The 21,670-nt window shown below is 35.7% G+C and overlaps 1 protein-coding gene across 1 annotated transcript in view; it reads right to left on the bottom strand.

Annotated features, from left to right (window-relative positions):
- Positions 1-7,650: 7,650 nt before the first annotated feature.
- Positions 7,651-21,670, bottom strand: part of cdh18 (cadherin 18, type 2) — a 194,123-nt gene continuing 180,103 nt past the window's right edge. The window contains exon 12 of the mRNA XM_015370148.1: positions 7,651-8,451. Coding sequence (XP_015225634.1) covers positions 7,946-8,451 — 506 coding nt within the window. The 3' untranslated portion in view covers positions 7,651-7,945. The remainder of the gene's footprint in view (positions 8,452-21,670) is intronic.

Genomic DNA, 21,670 nt, shown 5'->3' with positions numbered 1-21,670 from the left:
TATAGGTTTGTGAACTTTATACATTTTTTGAAAAACTGAAGTATGAAAGTGAGGTAGTTAATTTTCATCTGTGTGAACTGAACTATGAGCTTGTTCTTTCTAATTATGAACTGGCACAACATTTGGTGCTATCCTCAAGGGAGCTGTTTTTTTCCATTGTGTTGAAATTTCAACCACCTCTAATATATCATAGATGTGGAAGTATGTTTATGATTTGTGCAGGGAAGAAAGGAAGATTCCAATAACCCCTCAAAGCACTTGGGTATGATTGATCTGTACTGGCTTTTCAACATTTGACTTATTATGCAAACTATAAATTGCACGTGTGTTAAAATTTTCATGTAGATGTATATACCTTTCAGAATTTCAGATGTTAAATAAAACATGTGGGTGTTGATATGATATTAGCTCAATAATAGCTGACAGTTCACTGACCTACATTGAACAAAGCACCAGATATTTTACCTCTTTTTAATTCAGAGAACTAAACCACATTGCCACTACTGAGCAGTTGATATAGATTACTCATTCCACGTTTCAATTCAAGATTCAAGAGCCTTTATTGTCATTCACATCACATGTTACATGAGGTAGAACGAAATTGAGAGTCACGGCCCCAGTTACATCTGAATATAAAAAATAAATATAAAAACTAGCTACAAGATCAAATTGTGCTAGCTACAAGATCAAATTATATAAATAGAAAAAATATTTACAGGTATATAAAAACAAGAAGTGTGTGTGGTAAATGGGATTTTTAACATATTTTATTATTCATGTTGCTGATTCTTCCAACTTATATTATTATTAAGATATCTGGTCTTTTTTTTTATCAAAATGGAAGATTGTTGAAATAATGTTGTCAAAGGATGAAGTGAGGAATGCTCTTGAGAGGTTTTTGGATGGCTTTAAAAAATCCATGTTAATCTAACCCTGTGAGGACTATTTTGTTGTTCTACTTCCATCACAGTCTCTGGTCAGCCATAGTCCCTCTCCTTTTCTGGCGCAGTCAGCTCATCTAAACTACCGCTGTTGTCCTTTGCTCTTCTCCATAGCTAGTATCAGCAAACCGCCGCCACTCATCTGTTTTTGCACACTTGAAAATTGCTTGATTTAGCTTGAAATTTGGCCAGCAAAAGCAATCTGAATGGCGCCCGGAAAGATCCACTACGGATAACAGAGGAAAAGTGTTCTGAAGCTCAGACAGGAGCAGTGGATATCTTAGCACCTGCACTGTGCGGTGCTAAGATACTGTGCAGTGCTAAGATACTGCTGCGGTGTCTTAGCTTTATTACAATTAATCTGTTGATGCTAAGTCATAGTGCGCACCACATTCTGCTGTTATTATGATTTTTTATATTTGTATTGTATTATTTGTTGTAGTTCGATTTCAAATCCAAGGTCACCACAACAGTCTTACTAGCAGAGGCACAGCAATCATAACCTGTTAGTTCCAGGCTTATATAGCGGCATAAACAAAATAAGTTATGGCCTATAAAACATGCAAATTGACCCGAAAAAACAGGTCCACCCCTTAGTAATGGGGAGTCATTGAAGTTGTTGTTGGCCTGAAAGACCCAATACAGGCCATGCCTCTGAAAAGGGAGTCGTTAGGGTCATTGTTGGGCTGGCTGACCAGGCAAGATGTTTTTGTCCCCTGCATGGCGATGTGGATTGAGAGGATGGCAGTATGGAATCAACTCTACCACTGTGTTGTAGGTTTTTGAGAGCCCCCTCCATTTAAGGTTGGGTTTTCTCTCTCAACATAAAGGGCCTCCTTCACACCCCTTTCAAACCATCTGTCTTCTTTGTCCAAAATGTGAACATTCTGGTCCTCAAACAAAAGTCCTTTGTCCTTTAGGTGTTGGAGGACAGCCAAGTCTTGGAGGAGGAGGTTGCCCATATGTGTTGAGCCATGCATCTGTGGAGAAGTTGTTTGATTTCTCCAATATAAAGATCAGAGCATTCCTCATTGGATTGAACTGTCACTCCGCTCATCTTAGATCTGGGGATTATTTTGGCTTTAAAAACAGGAAAATGGCTTTACATTTCTGTGTTGAATGATGACACCTTCGCAACTAGGGATGATCTGAAAGTCATGTCAAACAGCGTTGGTCTTTGACAATTGGCTGCTTTTTTAGCATTTTATCTAGATACACAAACATTTGTGGCTTCTCCCCTTAATGCACAGAATACCTGATTTAAAGAAGAGCTGTGTCAGAGAGACATGATTTGTTTTGAAGCTCAGTTTGAGACAAATTAGTTCCTCTGAAGACCTGGGTGATTAAATGCATGTGCAACCTTGGATGCGTTCAATATTTCCAGATTTTTAAGGGGGAAAAGGCAACTTAAATGTGACCTTTACTGAATTCACTTTGATAAGTGTTTATAAAAGAATTAAAAAAATCTTTTTTACATCATGAATTGGTTTAAATATTTCTCTTTCAACATTTGTTTAGAAAATATTTAATTTATATGACAATAAAGTAAATGGCTTAAATTTTTTAAAGATATGTCAGTTACATAAGGTAGCTTTAACATAGAGATGAGAAAGCACGTTAGCGGCAGCAGCCTGTTTCTTTTCTCCTTCATGCATAACTTTTCATGCCTATGTAGGTCAGCTGTCTCAGTGATGTTGCTGCTCTGAATCATGCTTCTTTTAATCCTTTCATGTCCTTTTAGGGTTAATTCAGTCTTTTTATTGGAATATCTATGGCCTAGCAGTGGGAAAGTATTAAAATTTCAAATTCTAATTAAGAAATCATCATATTTATGGCAATGAAAATTAATAAAATTCAATAATTGGGTGTATTTATCAAGATAACCCATTTTAGTTTCAAACGGCATACAGACCCCTGCTGCTCAAACTTTCAGGTAAAACAGGTTATAATCACACACAATTTTAAGTTGCTTTGATCTTGTTTGTTTCCAGATCACCTACATTACTCCAAGTGCAGAGTCATGAAGATTTATAAAATGCAAAATTCTCTTCTGAAGCTTTCATGTAGGGTGTGATTTAACAAACCTTTTCAGAAGCCCTTGACGTCAAACTCTATTTAAAGCATCTCGACCAGCATGGATACGCTGGGCCTGAGGTCTTGCAACTGCTTCAAAATAAAGAAACGAAAACAAAGACAAAAATACACACAGCATCTCTCAGATATGTAAATGAAAACACATTCTTCCTTGACCTGATATGCAAGCTGCAATTAAAGCTGTTTTGGTATGCAAACCTCCGTCCTGTAAACAGAATCCACTGATATGCCACACACTGCAATTTCACAAGATAAGAGGGAGTTAGGGGAGAAGGAAGCAGTAAAACATCATGAAAACCATCAGCACTAGCATTGGGACTGTTATTCACTCAAATAATCCACTGAGCTTCTTCTGCAGACTGATAAAACCCAGGGAGCTGTTTCCACAACACATATTATAATTCTGCTTGTGAGGCATTATCCTTGTCCTATCTCAGAAATATAGGGAAAGCTGCGATGGATTGTTGCCCTAAAAAAATTGTTTTTTGTCAAAATGTCATTTTTTATTTAGTTAAACTTCTTATGGTTTTTGTCTCACATGTATCTCCAATTTGACTTTGTTTTTTTAAATGAGCTAAGTTAAGCTTTCTGGAAGCTTTACACGACTTTCATGTTAATTACATACATTTCTCAGATACAGCTGTGAGGCTGTAAGCTTCATGCATGGAAGTCATTGCATGGAGAATACCCCTGCCTCTCATAGACAAAAAATATCTGTTAACCAATTTGTGCTTTTGAAAATTTTGTTTTCTACCATATTTATACTTGACTGAAAAATGATAATAAATCAAAACTGATGTTGATTGGTGACAAAATGACGAAAAGGCCTATTGGGTAGACAAAATACTATTAAAAATGGGTCAGATTTGTTTCTCTTAAATTGAATATTCAATATTGAATATTCAAATGACACAAAATGTCATCATAAATTAGTTGATTGCGCTACAAAATCATCTATTTGAAGTTATTTATCCAGAGGATATATGGATGGACGGACGGATAGATGGAGGGATGGGTGGACGGACGGACTTTCAGAGATATAAAAAATACTTCTAGTTCTTGCTTGTGTAAAAACAGTTCTCCACAGCAGACACAGGTACACATGTTGCCTTAAGAAATGCATCTTGACTTAGATGACATCAGTGAGCCCTAGTATTGCAGGCTTTGCTACCTTCGGCAAGCAACCACAACGTGAAAAAAGTGATAGTGTGAACAGGATGTTAAAATAAAACAATGCTAGACATTAGCTAATGCATTAGTCTCATCCTTCAATTATTTTGCCTTTAATTCAAACCATTTTTAAAGTTTAAATTATATAGTTTTAACAGAAAACTAAATGAAGAAACAACCACTAATTGTGAGTTTTGGGAACTTCCATGCATGCCGTTGGCTAACTTATATGACCTTTGCCTTGGGCCAGCCTCAGGCCCGAAAACAACTGCTGGTGAGATTTTACAGCCTGCCTCCCTATTTCAGTCCAACAGTGTGAGCTGTGGGAAATAACAAGTAAAAAGCCAAAGACTGAGGCTATGAACTATCACAGTAATGATTACATACTAAATAAGATAGAGGCTATAAATATTTAGCATCCTTTGAAATGAATATTATGCAAATAAATTAACAAAAAATGAAAGCAAATAAAACTACATTAGAGTAAGGGAAAAAAGACATAGAGCAATTAAGTGAGGGTAAGATACAATTCTAATAAGTTCAAATTCTTTTTTTTAATTTGTCATCCATTAAGATAAGAAATGGTAAAGAAATGCTCATTCTGACATTTTTAAAAACTTTTCAGAACACAAAATGAAACCAAAGTTAACATTTTTGACTTGAACAGTCTAGTTAATCTTTTCCTAAAACTTTTTTCCCCCCTTACTTGGAATTCTAAAGCATGAAGTGATTTTTCATTCCCAAAGAACAGAAGGGCTGCAGAGTTCCTCCTGTTTTCTCAAAAGTATAAAGAAATCCAACCTCTTTCTCATGGGACTGTTATAGCTTTGCAAAGATCCAGTAACAAATACTGCAGAATTACTATAATCCATCTACCATGTGTGAAGATGTCTTTTTTGAAACTGGGTAAAAAAAAAAACACAAACAAAATTTCCTGGAAGTTTATCTTACTTTCGAAAGGTTGCATATGTTCTTTTATTTTCCATTTTATATTTGTAATCTCAATGAATTTTACTTTAACATTCATTTACACACATTTGGTATTTAAACCCAAGTGTATGCAAATAATTCTACATAGTTAGAGCCAAAGGATACTGAAATACTGAAATGCAATATAAAAAAGGGAACAGGAAATAAAACTTAAATTGAAATGTTATGTAAATGACTCTGAGAATAAAATCAAAGGTTTTTGTTGTAGGTTTTTTCTTTCAAATAATTGTTGTAATTTGTAAAGACATCCCAAATACCAAAACCAACATTAATTTTAGCTACTGTGACTGCTTTATCTAATACAGTAGTTCAAGCCATCTCAAAACATTTGAATTTCTACTTCTCCTTATTTGATCAAGATTAGACGGTGAAAAGTGACATTTCCTGAGCATGGAACTTTGTCAGAGATGGAAAAACTAGAAAAATATTTTACACTTTCAAGCTTTTGTTGAATCATATTATAACCTATTACACAAGACCTCAGAAGAAATAGAAAAAAAAAAAAAACATATTATGAAATGTAAACTGCAAACTGCCTTGGCAGTCCATCTTACCTTAGTGTCACTGACAACCTTCCTACTTTAAAACACAAACAATTATGTAGACTTATCACTCTCTTCAGGGTTAACTTTATTTGTTTAAACTGAGCTATAGACATATAACAATATTGGAAAGCAGGTTTATGTATATTTTTATGTTGATAGGTTGCTTTGTAATGGAACCAACAGCTTTACTTTCATATTTACAAATTAGTTTCTTTAGGCTGCAAATAGCCATCATAGATGATTGGCCAGTTTGAAGTCAGAAATATAAATTAATAAATATGCTGGTTTCTGGTCCCAGTTCTGTTTTTTGTTTTTTTATATAATAGTGTGAAAATGTGTAATAGGGCAAGCATTCCATCATCCTAGAAACGTAATCTTAGCATACCTTATGTTATCTGAATCGTGCTTTTGAATATTTTTACTATTTTTGTTTCAATGACACTTAATTGGATTCAATTTTCAATCAAAGGGCATATCATAGGGTCTAGCTATGACGCTCTGATGCCATCTGACATATTACAATATATGACCAATAACAACATATTGGGCACAGCACTGTAGAGAGATACAGTTGGTCTGACTCATCTATCCCGAAGTAAAGTCAGAGAAGAAGAATTCCCCTGTTTGCACATGTGCAATTTGCGAAGTTGAAGTAAATCAGCTCATACTCACTCAGCTCTGCTTCAACAGTAGAATACACTCACAATCAACTCCAAATGTCGATTGAATTTCAGACATCATTGATTTTAATCCAACCATACGATTCCTGATTGGGAGGTTGTTGGGAAACGGCTAATCGCTTCTTGTTACCCCTCTATACTACGGATTTCACATCCATCCATCCATTTTCTGAAACGCTTTATCCCAAGCGGGATCGTGAGGGGTGCTGGTACCCATCTCCAGCTGTCTACAGGCGAGAGGCGGGGTACATCATGGACAGGTCGCCAGTCCACGGATTCCACAGTGAAGCTGAAATTCAGCCCGATACCAGAAATTCTTGCATTACCTAAAAATCGGCCCAAAAAATCTTACACAGTATTATTTTTAAATAAATTGGTAATCATCTTAGAAAACTAATAACAAGACCTACATTATTCTCAGATGATAATGACCAATAATTGAAATTTTAAATTCCTTTAGCAATGGTTTCTTCCACAGTCAAAGATGCAACTGGGCACACAGACAAAACAAATCCCCTCCCCCCTGAAAATAAAAAATATGTGAGAGAAATGAAGGATTGAACTATTTGTCAACAATGAGTTGCATTAGTTTTTTTTTAAAGACACATGGTGAGTGTTTTACACCTAAAAACACTAGAACCACTGTCAAACCTAAAAAAAAATAAAAAAATAAAGAAATGGTTATTGACTTCTCTCCCTGATACTGGCAGTGTTCCTTTTCTTGGTAAAGTGCCTTCAGCTGATATTTGTGAATTGGCACAAAATAAAAATAAACAAAACATTCAATGTAATAAATAGCAGCATCATGCAGGCTGGTATACTGACATTCAAAGGCCCTGACGTTGTTAAAAATGTATGGCTTGATATAAAAATGGCCTAGTCCAAGTATAAAAAATGGGTTAACCCAAAAGAAGCTGGATAACAGATAAAAAACCATTTGGTTGAAATAAAACTTAGAGCTGATGTGTTTAAATATTTGTGAGGGTGCATGAATACATTTTAGCCTGCATTTATGTCTTAACCCAATGAGTTAAAGAAAACTTCTCATTTTAAATATAATTAAAGTCTAAGTTAAAGTACAACAAAAAACCAAGCACACATGTTTTTAACCTCAATGCAAACCTTCATAGTGTGATTAGATGATGCTTTTTATATCAATGCCACATGATGAACTTGGGGAAATAAGACAAATTTACAAGATTTTCACATATCCACTTTGGATTTCTGGACTTTATTGAGCAATAAAAAATATACACCAAGGAAAATATCCAAATTTTCCTTTTTCCTCATATTTTATCTTCTCTCAGTTTTAAAATTTGACAATTCCAGACAAATAAACCATGATTCAGTGTGACAAAATGAAAACAAACAAACAAACAAACTGACAAACAAAAAGAAAGCAGTCGCCTTAGTTCACCAATAAGAGTTGAGGATCACTGAGACTGTCTGTGTTCATTTTATTCTTTGAAATCTGAAAAGAAAGGGACTGAAACAGATTTGGTTTGAAGAAGAGTGAAATCACAGACTAAGTGGTCACATCAGACTCTGCCTCTTCATAGAGTTCTGCTAGTCTCTGGAACTCAGGTCCCCAGTCTTCCAGGTAGGTATATTCCTGCTCGGACTGTGCACCGGCAGAGTCCAATGGACTTATGGATCCTGTTGATGAGCCCTGCCCCTCATAAGCATAGGTCTGGAGGGAATCATAGGGTGGCACGCTGGTGTCCATGTCGGCCTCCACTAGTCTCTGCTTGATAAATTCATGCACATCCACCTCGTCCAGCTCAACTGATGGGCTCCTGCGGACGTGGGGAATGCCACAATGATTCCTTGCATCTGGGCGAATGTCCCGTCGAAACTTGAGCTCCTCGGCAGCTTCTGGATTTCTCAAAGCAATGATGTCAAAGGCTTCGGTATCCTCCTCTCCTCCACCCTCATCATCATAGGTCACCACATTCTCCCTAATATCCTCTTCTGCAATGATAAGGGGTTCCTTCTTGCTGCGCTTCAGTGTCACAAAGAGAACTACGATTGCTGCAAGACAAACAAATATATACTTTAATTTTGAGAAGAAGAATTATACTTTCACAAAAACAAGCAACAGCTACAAAAATTTATTCTCTGTATGTGTGGAAATTACAGTCATTCAGTTTTTACATAAAATCCACTCAATTTAGCGAGCATGATAATCTGACTTTTTGTCAGGTGTCCAAAATGGGTTGAGCATTAGTGCGCTGTTAGCTGTCAATGATATCAGCAAATTTAAGTTTCTTCAAATCGTGGCTTTCAGTGATTAAATTAAACATATTTTAACAGTCTCTAGGTACACTTTCAGGTCACACAAGATGTATTATAAATGTGTAGAGGGGAACCGCCAAAATAAAAAATAAAAAATTATGCAGCATTTATCAAATCAAAAGTTATACATTTCTATAAATAAATATTTGAGAAGGGTTATACTAGGTTGTGGAATCCTTTAAATTTCTTCCCAAATGCAGATTACTGTAGATATGACAAATCACAACTAGGAGGGGCAACAATTTGGTACAACTGTTAAACTGCATAGGAGCAATTGTGTCCACCTGCTAAAATCAGGAGTTTTTACAGTTTTTGTCATGATCATGGCTCTGAGAGCTGGCTTAATTGCTAATTTCATTCACCTGTCTAACTCTGCTTGGTTTACAATTACCAAATAATCTAAGTCGACTGCTTCTTCTTCTTTATATACATCTCAGTCCCAGCTATCAGGGCCAGATCACTGATGTTGAGGTCGAGATCATTGCTAATGCTTTAGTTCATGTTCTCGGGGGCCAGTAGTTAAAGAGTTTTTATTGTTCCGCAGTGTGTTCCTGTTTTTCTTATTATGTTCTGCCTCTTATCCAGTCAGCGTGCCCTGTTTCTGTCTTGGCTCAGTGGAGAGAGCGGTTTTAGTGTTTCGTAGTGTTCCTGTTATCCTGACCTGATCCGCCTCTCAACTACTGAGCTTGCCTGTTCCCATCTGACCGTTCTACCTGAACTCTCTGTGAACTCCTGGAACCCTGGACCAGCTTGTTCCTGTTCTCATCTCAAAATAGAAATATGCTACCAAATTGTTCTTTCCCAAAAAAACCCTGAAAGGCAGGACTAACTATGGGGATCACTGGAGGGATTAAAGAATGGTCATACTCAACACATTTTTTAGAGTGAAAGAGAAGCCTCAAAGATTTACTTCCATAACTGGAGCATTATAGCTTTCATAATCATTATACTAGTATGTTTTTTTCTACAAAAAAAAAAAATAAATAAATAAATATAAAAACGTGAAATTATTTATAACGCTATGGAAACAGGGACGGTAGTTAAAGAAAAAGAAAGAAAGAAATGTACCACAGAAAAAAGCCATGCATCTGCACGTACAGTTGGAACCAATAGAAAATTCTGTCATGATAGCCACCATCCAACATTACAAGAATGGCACTAAGATTACCATGAGACAAAAATTGCTGAACTAATCAAGTTAAAATTAAAATATATAAAAATGCTTAGCAGTGCTTTGGGTGGCCCTTCATTTTTTTTATTTTACTGCTCAGTGTCCCAAAAGTATTTTTTCAGTGTGCAGAGTGTACCGGGACTTATACTTGCATCCCTTTTACAGCCTTCTATTTCTTGAGAAAAAGAAAAAAATAGAAATTTAACCATCCTTTAAAAGAAACAAATTGTGTTTGGCATAAAAATGCTTTCACTCGTGTAGGTGTAGGTGTGAGGAAAAGCAGAGGAAATATATGCTCAGAGCTCACTTCCTCCTTACTACATACAGTATGGGGATTAAAGTTAGACTCTGCAAGCTAGCACTAGCAAATCTAAGGGAAACCTGGCATTGCAAACACCTGACATAATTACAAATGAAAGGTAAGATCAGATGTGGTGCCTTCCACGTAACCCCTGAGCACAACTCTAAGTGATGCCCCCATCTTGAAATGAACAACAATACAGTATTTGTCAGTTTCTTTGTTTTTATGTCCATATAAATTTTTTGAAAACAGTTGCAATAAAATAGTACAATTAATAAAAGTTATCTATCTGTCTGTCTCTCTATTTACCTTAGTATTTTTAATATACTTTGTATTTTGTATTAGAAAATGTATTAGGTCAGTAGCTATGTACTACATATTATATATATATATATTAATTCGAATAGAGTAAGTTAAGAAGAGGTAAGAAGATGTTTTTTCTTTTTACTGTATATTTAGTTGACCTCCAATAAGCAGAAAGAAAAGAATATTAAATTAAGCATAAGTGCACGAAAAAGTCTGACTTTAACTGTAGGTGCGTGTTAATCTGCTACATTTTTGTTCAAAAACAATTTTTGTCTTAATTTAGTAAAGTTACAATTGATGGGTTACACTAACCAGAAATGTCTTAGTACACTCTATCACTCCATTAAATGTCTGAATACACTGTATTACTCCTAAAATATATATTTATCTAGAAAAAATATTCAAATCAATGTAACTGATTAAATTTAACCCCTTGCTATCTACCTCTAATTGGTATATATTTTATATCTATAATGCTCCCTCATGACGGGACCATAAAATGTGTAAGGAAAGAAAAACCAAAACCATAATGTTCGATGGACCATAAGGAGAGATCTAACTGATAAAACTGCTTGGAAGGAGACACAAACAGAAGATTGCACATGTGTCAGATGATTCTGACAGGATGAAACATCTTCTGCCTATTAAGAGGTGTAAGACTAGATGGAGGTGTTAGATAAAGGGCTTATAGGATGCTGCTTCCTTAACCTCCAAAAACATAAAAATGCTTTTGACTAATCTAATAAACATACCCCAGCAACACCTTTAGCTTTTCATGTTTTGATGGTTATTGAAGTCTTTCAACAAACACTGAAGCAGTTTCAGGTTTTCTGTTTTACTTTAAAGCCTAGTCGGGAACCAAACAATATTTTGATTGAAAAAGTGGGTCATAAGTTACTTTGGAGGTTTGTGAGAACTCAAAATTCCCTCACTTGAAAAACTTTTAGATTAACCAGAGTGGTATCAGTAAAAACTTCAGAGCTGCTGTTAGTTTGAAAGCACCACAGAGCTCTAATACATTGATACCTGAAACAAAAATGCTTAAAGAAAAATTGTGGCTTTTGTGCCAAAAAAAAACAAAAAAAACAGAGAATGTATTGAATTTGACTGCATGTTACTGGACATTAAACAAGACTTATTTATGTCATCTATAAAACCTATCATGCTCAGTGTTAGACTAGATTCTTGTTTTGGGTATATCCCTCCCTTTGAACAACGACCAATATAGATATCACAAATCTTTTCACATTAAGCTGGTTTGGACAATGGACAAATGGATGGCTATATGAGATGCAGAAATAACAGAGTGCGCAATGTGGCTGCAGGTACAAAGGCCGTGCAGCTTAATGGAATGATTTTGCAACAAGAACATTTGACTGCAGTGGCTTCTGATTTAAACTCCTGGATTTCACATGCCAAATAGGAAAAGTCAACTCATGAACTGATGTTGACTTGACTCATAAAATCAACACAGTGAAACAGAAGCAAGAGGAAACATAGGGGCTATTGCATTATAAGGATTGTTTTGTGCACGGATACCAAGTTTTGCCATGGAAGTAAGAAAAAAGAGACAGAGCTTTTTTTTTCCTCGTGGGTCGTTTCTGCAACCAGAGCCAGAGCTGGGCCAGCCTGGTTCCAGCATTAAGTCTAAAAGTGAAAAAGTAGGCTTATATAACCATAGGGATGTCGATGATATAAACTAAAGAGTTCACATATATTGTTTAAAAATAAAGAATGGAAAAAGTCATTTATTATAGAAAGAAAATCATCGCTCTTTTAAGCTTTTAGTTTGGGCATTAAGTATTAAATACATTAAAAATGACCTATATTCTTCTGATTATATTTTGCAAGTTAAAACCTTAAAACAAAACATCATTGATCTTTTTTAATATAGCTAAAAAGAGGACATACACTAAAGAATTATTTCCAAATATGCAATTAATAGTTAAACACAAAAGTTCAGAAAGGAGATTTTTCCCTTAATAGTGATCATTAAAAATAAATACGTTGACTGTACCACCACACTGCTTTCCCACTAAAAAAATAAAATAAAATCACATACTTTTAAAACAAGAAGTATAAAACAACATGCATATGTGTGGGGTGGAGAAAGATAAAATATTCAACTTTTTCTTGTCGAAATGGCACGTCCAATGTGAGGTTAGAGAGGGTAAAAATGCAATTTGTCTGAGACAGCCCTTATCGCTTGGCTTGTTTAAAACACCCAATTACAAAATGCAGAAATGTAGGGCCGTGTGAGGTGAACTGGGTCATCACTGAATAAAATGAAACTTTTGTTCCCTTATTTTATTCATCATGCAGATTTTACAGCCTATGCATTGTTTTTCTGCACCTCCTTATTCCCTGATCTGCACTTTAACACCTCATGGACGTGTGAAAGTAAATAACTTGGCTGTGAAAAATTGCTATGGTAAAACCTTATTTGATTTTCCTGAAAGTGGACTGCAGTTTTTTATCAGTTTACCATCAGGCCCTTTTCTATCCATAGGTTGTACCGTAGTTCATAATGTCCATTCGTGGGCAACTGAGTTTTTTTTACATGTTCTGTATAAAGCTGACTTTTCCTTTATCTGTGTTTTTTTGTGTGTATGCCTATTGTATGTGCATTTTGAGTTGGTGTAAACAACAAAATTTTCATCCATACATCCATGAGGATCGCAGTGGGGACTGCCTATTTCCAGCAGTCTATGGAGGATAGGCGGGATACATCCTGGACAGATTTGCCAGAAAGACTCAGAGATGGGAATCGAACCCAGAACCTTCTTACTGGAACAATTCAATCCACTGAACCACCATGCAAGCCATCCAACAAAATGTATGATACTCGTTTGAGATTTCATTTGTTTAGTAGGGAACTGGTGAGGATTAAGCTGGGAACTTTGTTGGTACTGGCGATAATCCCTTTCTACACTGCAGATGCTTCCATGAAGTCCCCAGACTGATCTACAAAGTTTGTTGATGACTATTATAGTTTGCCTCATTAAAAATGAGAACATCTCAGAGAACAGACAGTGTGGACTGCACCAGGGAAAACATTTACTTTTTAAAAGGTGGAAATCAAATACTGTGGTAATAGATTTTGCAGGCACAGACCAATCACTCTAACACTGGTAAAAAAAAAAAAAAACATGGAGCTGGTGTTGAGAAGTATCTTGGTGTTCAACTGAACAATTTGCTGGACTGAATTCAAAACAATGATACCCAGAAATAGCTCAAGTCCCTCCTTATGTATATGTTGAAAGAGAAAAATAAGGCTGTTATTCCCTGAGCTGTAAGAGTTCTAAAAAGTATTAACACCAGAAGTGCAAATAATTAGTGGAAAATGCTTAATGCTCCATCATATTGTCCTGGATAATATTTTGGAGCAAAAGAGATCTCACTTTAGTTGAAAAGTTTGCATAAAATGGCTTTCCTTTAAAAACCCCATGGACTTGATATGACTTTGGATTAAATAGAGTAAAAGGTTCAAGACAAATATAGCTGAAAAATGTCTTTGAACAGTCATGAAAGGCTTAAAGAAACTGAAAAATTGTTTCAAATCCTAAAATCAGTCCTTATAAAATAATTTTAATTAAATGAGACTAGCCAATGAATCAGTACAAATGTTAAGAAATAAAATAATGGTAATCCAGTTGTCACAGACAACTATTGTCATTTAAAATATGTTTTTATCATGGTATTATTTTCAATATATTTTCCAGCTTGAACCATTTAGTATTACATTGCTCTAACATTTTCTTTGTAACAAAATTAGTATTTGTAATTGAAACTGCTTATTAAAATTATCTAAGTCGTGTGGAAAAACCATTATCCCGGGAGCCAGAGCAACACAGAGTGAATATTCCTCGCTGGTCTGTCGCAGACTTAATTAAGGTGGTTTATTAGGGAGAGCAGAGGTAAAGCACGGACATTAATCAGACAAATGGAAAACAATCAGGCATAAACAAATAACACAGACACTTAGACATGAGCAGGGATCAGAAATATGAGCTATAGAAATGTGCTGATGCTCTGATATGTTTTTCTTCATAGAGTAAAATACACTGAGTTTTCTATAAGATTTTACAGTGTTAAGGAAAAAAAGAATGATTTTTTAGTAAAATGAAATGTGATATTGGTGTTAGAACACCAAGTCTAGATATTTAGAAAACCTAAAAAAACAAAAAAACAACAACAAACAAACAAAAAAAACATTACAAATAGTAATTAATCCACCTGCACTCACTCTAAAATTAGCTCTCCTTGTGCAAACAGGAAGCAGCTGAAACTATTTACATACATAGAATACAAAGGTGCAGGTTTTTTTCCCAATGATTGAAATCAAATTATTAGGTCTTTTTTCCAATGATCGTAATCAAATTATGCTAAAACGTCGGTGTTTTTAGGTCAGGAATACATCACTTTTCCATTGCACTCAGGGAAAAACTGAGTTTTTAGAGATTGGTCCTGTGGTTTCATGAACTAAAAAATTAATTGAGTGATCATAATGACAAGCTTTTCAATGTAAGAGAAATAGAGACACTTATAGGAATGAGAAAACAAGTCAATTATGAATTATTGAGGTGGTAATATTTGTTGGAGGTTATTTTATTGCATTGAGACAGGGTAGGTTTTTTTTTGTGTGTGTGTGTGTGTGTAAGTTGGCCTACAAACATTACTCAGTAACTTTAGGTTATTCCAGCGAGCTATCATGATGCTGGTGGAAAGATCAACCAAGATTTTTATCAAAGCCTTACAGTTCAAGGAAAAGCAAACACATAACAAGAGAATTTATGCACACTTTTTGACTTTGAATGGTAGAACCTAACATTAGGGTGTATTCACGCCTGTGACAATTCATTTTCTTTCTATGTATATATATAATTATATTAAATTAACACATTCAATTGATAATCACTGTACAATAGAATAATAAATAATGACAAATAATTCAATAAGAATTAAAATTGTAAAATGAAATAATTTGAGATATGTATCTCCAACACTTTTTTGACTTAAGCAAAACAAATGTACAGCAAAAAAAGCTATACCTAAATATGTGTCATGGAATTAGGAATTAACAAAAAAGTACATTTGGTGAGAGGAAACAAAATAAAAATAATACTTTTTTTTTTATCTTCTCTTCACTGCTGCTATAAAATGTAGTTCTAAAGTTAACATAACTTAGCTTACTCTTTATACCTATGCTCATTTGGACCAATTCAAATTTTAGAACTGGCATAGTTATCAAGTAATTGTCATGTATTTTTTTCTGCTAAATTAGTGTGCCCAAATGTGTTGTTTCAAAACATTTTCCGAATGATCAGACTGTGTTTAATCGGGTATAAACACATCAGAAACATTGTGTTCACTTTCTTACAAAAAAAACCCCAACACTGACAGAATAACTGTGCCCCCACCAATGAGCTTAAGCAAACACAGAAAAGGCTGCACTTTGTAAGACAAGCTGTGAAGTCATACTCTGCTCAGATTCATTAAAAAATAAACAATGCCTGTACAAGATGTTACCAAAGAGAGAAGATATCTCATCCTGTTTGCATGTTAAAATGTTGTTTTGTCAAACCCACTTTACAGAGATGCATTTTCAAACTACCTTAAAGATATGGAATAATAACATTGGTTTTAAAAAGTGATAGTTATCCTCAGTGGAATGACGTTATTGTCACTGACATGTACAGACAAAATCGTATGTCTCTTGAGGGTTTAAGCATGTTCAATGGTCGAGAAAGGAGAGAATGTGAGCTGCAATACAGTTTAATCCCCCCCCCCCAAAAAAAAAGAAAGAATTAAAGCTGATATTATCACTGCCCTGGCTCACATTGTCTGTTTCCTCTACTAGTATGTGCATCATGCAGATATTTAGGTATTCAGCAAGCATCTGCAACCAAGACCGTTTCCTCCAAATAGCAGTGATGGCCTTTTGTTCGCCTCAGCCAGAAGCTTCAGGTTGGAGGAGTAAGGCCGTCTCTATGATTATGCATAACCTTCACGCACTAATGTCCTCAGACAATCAGTAATTAGAGGAGGTAAGAAGAGAGGCTCTGTTATTAGACAGTTTTATCTAATCATGTCCAAATGCAGAGATGCTCAAACACCTATTGGAGCTGATAGGTGATTGTTTACTTGTAGAAATCTAATGAGTTGCCTTTGATCTTTTTACTTTTAATTTGAGAAATTTCTTAGACGTTGCTAACCGCTCCCATGGCTATTTCTAATCTCAGTCATTACATGTCCACTCATCACATGCGAGAGATGCAATCGTGTTTGAAAGTTCAAAAATCATTTGCTGTCACTGGAAATGGCAGTTGCCATAGAAACACAGTACACATTTCCATTAAAGAAAAGCTGTCAGGGTAAGCTAGGCAATATTAATAATGTGTTTTCTCTTTTCACAAGACTTCTGACTTCCTTGTGTATTTATTATAGAATCTTCAGATCTTCAGAATCAGTAGGAGTGGAACGCATGTTACTCCTGACTTCGCTTAACAACAAGCCAATGAGCAAAAATTAGTTCAGAAGACATTGAAAAGACGTCATGATTTACGTCCAGAAAATGTCTGAATTTGGTTGAAAAGTGAAAGCCATAATAATAGTCTTTGAAAATCCATGTCTATTACTGGACTAATGTGGGACAAAATCAGACTGACCAAACACAGGCCAATTTTCAGCTACTATATCGGGACTAAATCAAGACTATGAAAGACAGACTGAACGTCTAAATGATATCTGGTTGCTCTTGTATTTCCATAAATCTAGACTGACAAAAATGTGAGCAGCTGTTGTTAAAAGAGACAATAACTACAGCTGTTCCCTGTTTACATTTGGGATAATCACCTTTTAAATAGTTGTTTTTAATTTTGTATTTTAACCAAGTGAAATAGGCTACAAGACATTTTTTCACTTTTCTGTGTCCCCAGAGACCCGTTTTACAAAGCAGTTTTAACAAACTCAGACTCAAATCCTAAACTCTGAATTGACCTGCCCTAAGGTTGGAAACTTGGGAGTTTTCGGTTTCACAACAGTTGGTGGGAGTCAGTTTAATCAAATCTTAGTAAGTTCACTTGTAATATGAAAAGCTATCATCAGTGGAGCCCCTGTTTGATGAGTCACCATGACAGCAGGCAAGAGGTAGTCGGCCTAGTTCATACTACTGGACCTACAGGTTTTGATACAGAATCAAAAAAATACTAGATAATGTGTTTAAAAGAAAGAGCAACAGTCCTACAGCTTCAAAGTAGAAGGAGGTGGCATGGTAGAAGATTGCTGCCCGACTTAAGTTCAACTGAAAAACTCACACGAAGAGAAGAGACAATTAGGAGAAATTTATTGAAACAATTACTTTGTCTTTGGCGCTCAGACCTCGGCAGGAAACATAGCACTTAATTTTGATAGATAGGCCTATGCATAAACAGGAGCAAAGAATAGGGCTGTTTCCCCCCAGGCCTGAAACTGGTGTTGGAGTGGACATAGATGAAGTTGGTCAGTCTGTAGACTGCTGGTTAGCGAGATGGTATGCTGAGCTTTATGGGGAGATCCAGTGGACTGCATGAGTTGATACTAGAGCTTCACTCAGCGACCTGGAAGATGGAAATCCAGTTGGATAACAAAGGTTGAGAGAACCTGTCCATGATGAGCAAGCATGAAGCGACAGTGGAGAGGAAAAACTCTCCGTTGGGAAGGAACCTCTGGCAGAACCAGGCTCAACATGTCGGTCTTCTACCAGATGGGTTAAGATGAGACAGGGAACGCAGTAAGGCTACGTTCACACTGCAGGCCTTAATGCTCAATTCCGATTTTTTTTTGTGAAGTCGGATTTTTTTGCGTGTCCGTTCACACTTCCAAGTATATGCGACTTGTATGTGATCTACTGTGTGAACTGAAAGCGTTCAACCGATGTGTCCCGCATGCGCACTCGAGGACGCGATGACGTCACATGTAGCAAGCGTCCTCAGTGTTTGCGGAAGTAAACATGACTCGTAATACCGCAGCGTATATTGCGTTCTTTAAGTTATTCTCCAACAGGAGCAGGCACATTACGAACGAAATCTTTTTAAGAAGATCAAAAAGAAAGACCCTCCCCCTGTTCCGGTAAGACCCTTCGAGTTTGGTCTGAATCAAGGTATCTTTCCAAATATAAATTAAGTCAGCAACCTCACTTTCTCTCCATTGACTGCTCTCTGTGTTATCTTCCGCCATGGTTGTTAGTTTTTCCCGCCTCCGCTTAGTAGGACGCAGATTAGTAACGTTTAGTAACTTTGTCAAGTATCAATGACGTGTAGGTCGGATGAATGCGACCTGGCCGTACAGACACAGGTTGCATTTGAAAAGATCAGATACGTATCGGATTCAGGACCACATATCCAAGTGGCCTGGGTCGCATTTGAAAAAATCCGATCTGTGTCGTTCAGACTGTCATAAAAAGATCAGATACAGGTCACATATAGGCAAAAAAATCGGAATTGGGTCACTTCAGGCTGCAGTGTGAACGTAGCCTAAGAGTCCGGAGGAATGACACTCTGATGAAGCTTTAGCTACGATGGTGGAGGAGGGGCTGGAGGTGGGTTGAAACGGTGTCATCTGAATAAATTCACAGCGCATCTGTTGCCTGCGCACAGGGACAGATGTATCAGAGGCCTTTTAAGATGAGCTTTGGATGCTGATTGGCTTTCATGGAGGTGTGGTTCAAAGCTGATTGGCTGTGTCGCAGGTGGATGTATAAAAAACAATGAGTTTCTTCAGTTGAACTTCCAGCTAGACTCCATTTCTCACATTAAGTCTTGGCAGGTTTTGAAATTTATTGATGGCATAATTCTCTTATCTATTCAATTTGTAGATCACTAAAATAGGTCAAGTCACAGTGCTAGTTGGAACTATAATAATAGATCTTCTAAATGACATTTTTGCAAACAAAAACTGAATTGAAAAAATGTCAACATTTAAACATTTTTAATTGCTATTTACACATTTTGCAGCTTGACTGAATACATATTTGACATTTAAGCAATAAATAGAATCTAATAAATGTCCAAATAGCTGGCCATAATCTGTTGTAACCACATAAAATTATGGGGGAAATCTAGTTTACTGCTTGAATTGTAGTGTATCACAGCTGACAGGCAAAGATGAAGTATAAAAAACTTTCATACGGGTAGGACCTGTGCATCATCTCGAGGGGTTCCTCCTAATTTTGATTGCATCCTTCATTACACACTAAAAACTTTGGCTTTTTGACTTCATTGTCCTTTTCTATAATGCTGCTAGCACACACATTAAAATAACTGTAATGCTGCAAATGTGAGGACGAATAAAGTCTTGAATGTATGAGATGGATTGTGAGCTGAAATTGTGGCGCTCATAGAGATAACTTTCTGAATATGAAATGCTATGTGATCTGAGAACCCTCTTCCAGTGAATATTTCATTATCTGTGAATTAATGCTGCTCCTTCATTGATTGAATCCTCATTAAAATGACATGCCAAGATTGTGTTTTTATTGTCAGAACAAAATCTAAATTCTCCAAACTAAATCGGAAAAGAAAACAGTGTGATTGGCTTTAGGGAGGGCAGAGACAGAGGACACTCTGAGTTTATTGAGGAAAACCTGAGCAGGTTATCTCCAGTTAGGAGGTTCCTATGGTATTAGACACAGAGGTTGAGTAAACTCTCTTAGTGAAACAGAAAACTCAGAGTTTCCCGTATTTCACAGTTAACAAACTTAGAGTTTCTGTAAATCTGCTTCGTGAAACGGACTGTTTAGAATTCCACAGAATGGGTCTGACCTCAGTTAGAACTGGCTTTTACAGTATCATCTAGGGATGCATCATTGTGTACTTCAGGGCTCTACACAACAGCAAAGTGTAGCTGTGCTAATAGAAGGGTAAATCAGAAGGACATAGAAGTTTGCAGTGGAGCTAAACTTAGTGTAGATTTGATATATTCAGAAGCATAATATTGTTTGGACATGGGGAAGGTCTCTGCTGAAATAAATAACATAATAATACCTCTTATGGTAAAGAAGATACATTTTTTTCCTAGAGTATGGTACTCTTGCTGTTGATTTTGACATTTTGTTTAAATATCTAATAAAAGCCCATTGCAATTCATAATAATCATAAATAATTACAATAATGGTCAACAAGTCCTGTTTTTTTATTTTTTTATTTTTTGCCATACTATTGCCCAACAGTTCAAAACTGTTGAAACATTATTTGGCAAAAATGAAAAAAACTAACAAAAAAACAACAGATTAAAACAACAGATTAAATTGTTTAGAATTGGGGAAAATGTTTCAACCACTCATCGTGCTCAGGATGTCTGGGTCAGCTTATGTCAACATAAATAGTTAAAAGCAATGAATGGTTTAATTTGTTTGTTCTTGGTTTAAACAATTCAGTTGGTACAGTCATAAAATCATATAATTATGACAGAAATACAGTATAAAGAAATACCACTTTCTGACATTAGATATAGATTTTGATCAACATAGTACAAATAATTTTGTAATGCTGCTTTTAAAATAACTGGTGACCTAAAACGGTAAAAGGGTGTTTTAATGGATTGTCCATGATAAATATCTCCTCAACTGTATTACTTATGGGTTATAGATATATGAATAAGAGCAAAGCAGAGTGATGAAAGCAGCACTTTTTAGACTTTTATTTGTAAAACCTTTTCACTTTAAAAATGCTATTTTTCTTTGTCCTTACATGAATTCACCATAAGAAAAACACATGTTTGTGGTCGTACTGTGTTTCTTAACATGGGTGGTACAGTATGAAGGCCTTTTTTAAATACAGTGGCTTGAAAAAGCATTCATACCCCTCAACGCTTCAAAATTTCAAACACAAGTAAACATATTTCATTAAAGACTAATGTGAATGAAAAATTGCATATAATTAGGAAGAAGATATATAATTACAAATAATACTTAAAAAAAAAAATTCAAAAACTGAACTTTTTTGAAACACCTTTTGCTACAATTGCAGCTGCAAGTCTTTTAGGGTACTAGGTACTAGGGTTTACTAGGGCTGCAACTAACGATTATTTTAAAAATCGATGAATTGGCCGATTATTTTTTCGATTAATCGATGAATCGGACAAAAAATATTTTTTATATTAACCTCTTTATTCCAAAATAAACATTTTAGACAGAACAA

The sequence above is a fragment of the Cyprinodon variegatus genome, unplaced genomic scaffold (assembly GCF_000732505.1).
Source record: "Cyprinodon variegatus isolate N-32 unplaced genomic scaffold, C_variegatus-1.0 Scaffold42, whole genome shotgun sequence".
NCBI lineage: Eukaryota > Metazoa > Chordata > Actinopteri > Cyprinodontiformes > Cyprinodontidae > Cyprinodon > Cyprinodon variegatus.
The sequence above is the reverse complement of the archived record's forward strand: the minus strand, read 5'-3'. Positions and strand labels throughout refer to the sequence as shown.